The sequence below is a fragment of the Etheostoma cragini genome, chromosome 19 (assembly GCF_013103735.1).
Source record: "Etheostoma cragini isolate CJK2018 chromosome 19, CSU_Ecrag_1.0, whole genome shotgun sequence".
Lineage (NCBI taxonomy): Eukaryota > Metazoa > Chordata > Actinopteri > Perciformes > Percidae > Etheostoma > Etheostoma cragini.
The window spans coordinates 1,273,098-1,276,388 of NC_048425.1; the positions used below are offsets into that span (position 1 = coordinate 1,273,098).

A 3,291-nucleotide genomic window follows, 5' to 3' on the forward strand; every position below is an offset into this window, starting at 1 on the left:
TATATATATATATATATATATATATATAGATAGATAGATAGATAGATAGATAGATAGATAGATAGATAGATAGATATAGATATATATATATATGAGCGAGATTCTGTTCCGAAAACAGAAGACAAGTAAAAAAGAGAAGCAGTATAAGTGTGCAAGATGTTATTATAAGACGACATTTTGGACTATTATCACTATATCTGTGTCTAAAACGTTGGCAAAGCCGGATAATAAATAAATAAATAAATAAATCCTCTCAACATACGTTCCTCTGAGCTTAACTGTAATTCATAATTTATGTTTTTTTTTTATCTCAAATTAGGTGTAATTCTATATAAATGAGGGTTATTGACCATGAATTCCAAAAACTAGTGAAATTTAAAAAATAATGCTTTGAAAATGTCGAAAAAAAGTGAAGATTTTTTTTATTTTTTTATCTTATTGACCCGAGGAGGACAACACAAAGGTTAAAAAAATGTCTATAAAAAGGGACAAAAATGACACTTTTTTTGTCACTTTTTGGACTCTCTAACAGCTCTAACGTGAACATTCGACATTGTAACGTTAGTTTTGCATAATATGTCTAAAATAACCAATCGCGCGTCTTCCTTTCCTCGCCAGGTGGCGTGGTGTGGCGAATCAGAGCGTCCGACACGCGGCTGGTGTGCGCCGCCGGCAGCAGGAACGGGACGGAGGAAACCAAACTGCTGGTGCTGGACTTCGACCTGGACGACAGGACGGAGGAGACGGAGTGAGACGGAGGAGACGCAGTGAGACAACGCCGGGAAAAGACGTTTGATTTTTGACCGTAAAAGACAACGGCCGGATCCAGTCCAGCTCCTCCGACCGGCCGACAGGTACGAATGTCCCAAGGATGCGTCCTGATTGGCTGGTAGACTTTAAGAGGACACCTGGACGGACATCACATGCTCCACGACCTGGACACCAAACCGCTGGATTAACCCGAGGCTTAGACGCAAAAACTAAAATGGCGTCCAGATCCGGGGATTGACAAACGATTGTTTTTGGCGGATGTGAATGATTTCTGTTGAATGTTTGACGACGTGTCGTTGAGACAATGTCTCGGGGAGGACTTTAACCCTCCTGGTGTCCTCGGGTCAAATCTGACCCCCTTTTAAAAAAAACGTCTATATCTAAAATATACGCTTCTTTTTAACCAAATTACCATAAAAAAAAAATGGATTGGATTCCTTCCAACGCTCTTTATAAATACAATGAATCACCTTCTTTCCTCTGATCTTAACTATTAGTCAAAATAATTCATAATTTGTGCTTTTTTTTAACTCAAATATTAGGTATAATTCTACATAAATGAGGGTTATTGACCATGAATTCCCAAAAAGTAGTAAAACTAGGAAGGTGGTGTTGGTGGAAACTAAAACAAAGTCAGAAAAAAGGACCAAAAATGCCATAAATTTAAAAATGTTGTCCCGTTTTTGGACAAAAATGTCAATTTTTGGACCCGGGAGGACACCACGAGGGTTAAATAGAAGCTGTATTTTTAAAGCTGGGACGGTTGAATGTAACCACCGGAGGGACGAGGGACGTCTTATCGCTGCTCAACCAACGAGAAACTCACCGCCGTTTTAACCTGTAACGACCCAAATGTACCAAAACCTCCAAGGCCGCGTCGCTGTCCCCATGGTTACAAGTGAAGCTGCCCGTCTCCGTTACCTGCTAAGTGTTTGCGGCGCAGGAAAACGCCGGCGTTATCTCAACCGTTAAAGATGGGAACCAGTCCGATGCAGCCGCAGCCGGAGCCTCACGTCTGCAGAACAAACACTCGCTCACTCGGATTCAAGGTTTAAGTAAAAGAAAATTCAAAAAACAAAAACACGCTAATATCATCTCTCAGAGCTGCTCGTCGCCTCGATAAACAACTCTTTAAATCACAAGTTTCTCTGATTTAAAGTGCAGTTCGGCTCATAAAGTGCAGTTCGGCTCATAAAGCTTGTTCGGTGTGTGTGTGTGTGTGTGTGTGTGTGTGTGTGTGTGTGTGTGTGTTTCTTCCAGAAGTAAACGCAGACGGCGTGACGTTGTTGTTAGTAACGCGTGGAAGCCCATGTCCGCCAACGCAGTAACAGACATGATTTTAAAAAGCTAAGTCACTGTCTTGGGAAGCTTATTCACTATTTTGAGATGCTAAGTCACGATTTTAAGAATCTGACTCACGATTTTAAGAAGCTATGTCACTATTTTGATAAGCTAACTCATGATTTTGAGAAGCTATGTCACTTTTGCGAAAATAATTAATGATTTTGAGAAGCTAAATCACCTTTTCGAAAAGCTAACTCACTATCTTGAGAGGCTGTGTCACTTTTGCGATAAACACTCACTATTTTGAGAAGCTAAGTCACTGTTTTGAGAAGCTAACTCGCGATATTAAGAAGCTAAGTCACCTTTTTGAGAAGGTAACTCGCGATATTAAGAAGCTAAGTCACCTTTTTGAGAAGCTAACTCGCAATATTAAGAAGCTAAGTCACCTTTTTGAGAAGCTAACTCGCGATATTAAGAAGCTAAGTCACCTTTTTGAGAAGCTAACTCGCGATATTAAGAAGCTAAATCACCTTTTTGAAAAGCTAACTCACTATCTTGAGGCTGTGTCACTTTTGCGATAAACACTCACTATTTTGAAAAGCTAACTCACAATTTTAGGAAGCTAAGTCACTATTTTGAGATGCTAACTCACTATTTTAATGTGGTGTCTTGTGAATAGGTGTCTCTATAAAGACTAACAGCATTCTTTGTCCCAAGGCTAAATTTCCATCTTATTTGTTCTTTTACCGGCGGAAATGGGCTTCCACATTTACGTTATCAGATCTGTAGCTTTAAGAAAAGACAGAATCACTCAAAATTAAACTAGTTTCACTCTGCCATCCAAATGTAAAATAACACAAAATTGCTGCAGACCCGCTTTAAAGATTAAAGACTTTTTATACCTACAAATGTAAATTAAAACCAGAAAAAAACAGGTTTATTAAACCAACTTCGCTCTTAAACCTGCAGATATTTTTACTCATTAAATCACCTTTTTTGTAATTGATTTCTGCTCAAATTTTTCTCATAATTAAACTTAATTTAGCAGAAAACAAAGCAAAAAGGCCATTAAATCTTAACCACAAATTACCTCTTCATTGTGAAAATTAAATCATGACTGAATGCTTTTACTTTGAAAACCATCTGGATTTCTGCAATTTCTTAAATTCCCAAAAGGTAATTTAAAGCTGTGCAATTTCAAAGAAAATCATATTTTATTGGGGGGGGGGGGGGGGG

The 3,291-nt window shown here is 38.6% G+C and overlaps 1 protein-coding gene across 1 annotated transcript in view; it reads left to right on the plus strand.

Annotated features, from left to right (window-relative positions):
• Window positions 1-1,303, plus strand: part of LOC117935188 (F-box/WD repeat-containing protein 7-like) — a 17,436-nt gene extending 16,133 nt beyond the window's left edge. The window contains exon 12 of the mRNA XM_034857325.1: window positions 591-1,303. Coding sequence (XP_034713216.1) covers window positions 591-752 — 162 coding nt within the window. The 3' untranslated portion in view covers window positions 753-1,303. The remainder of the gene's footprint in view (window positions 1-590) is intronic.
• Window positions 1,304-3,291: the final 1,988 nt, after the last annotated feature.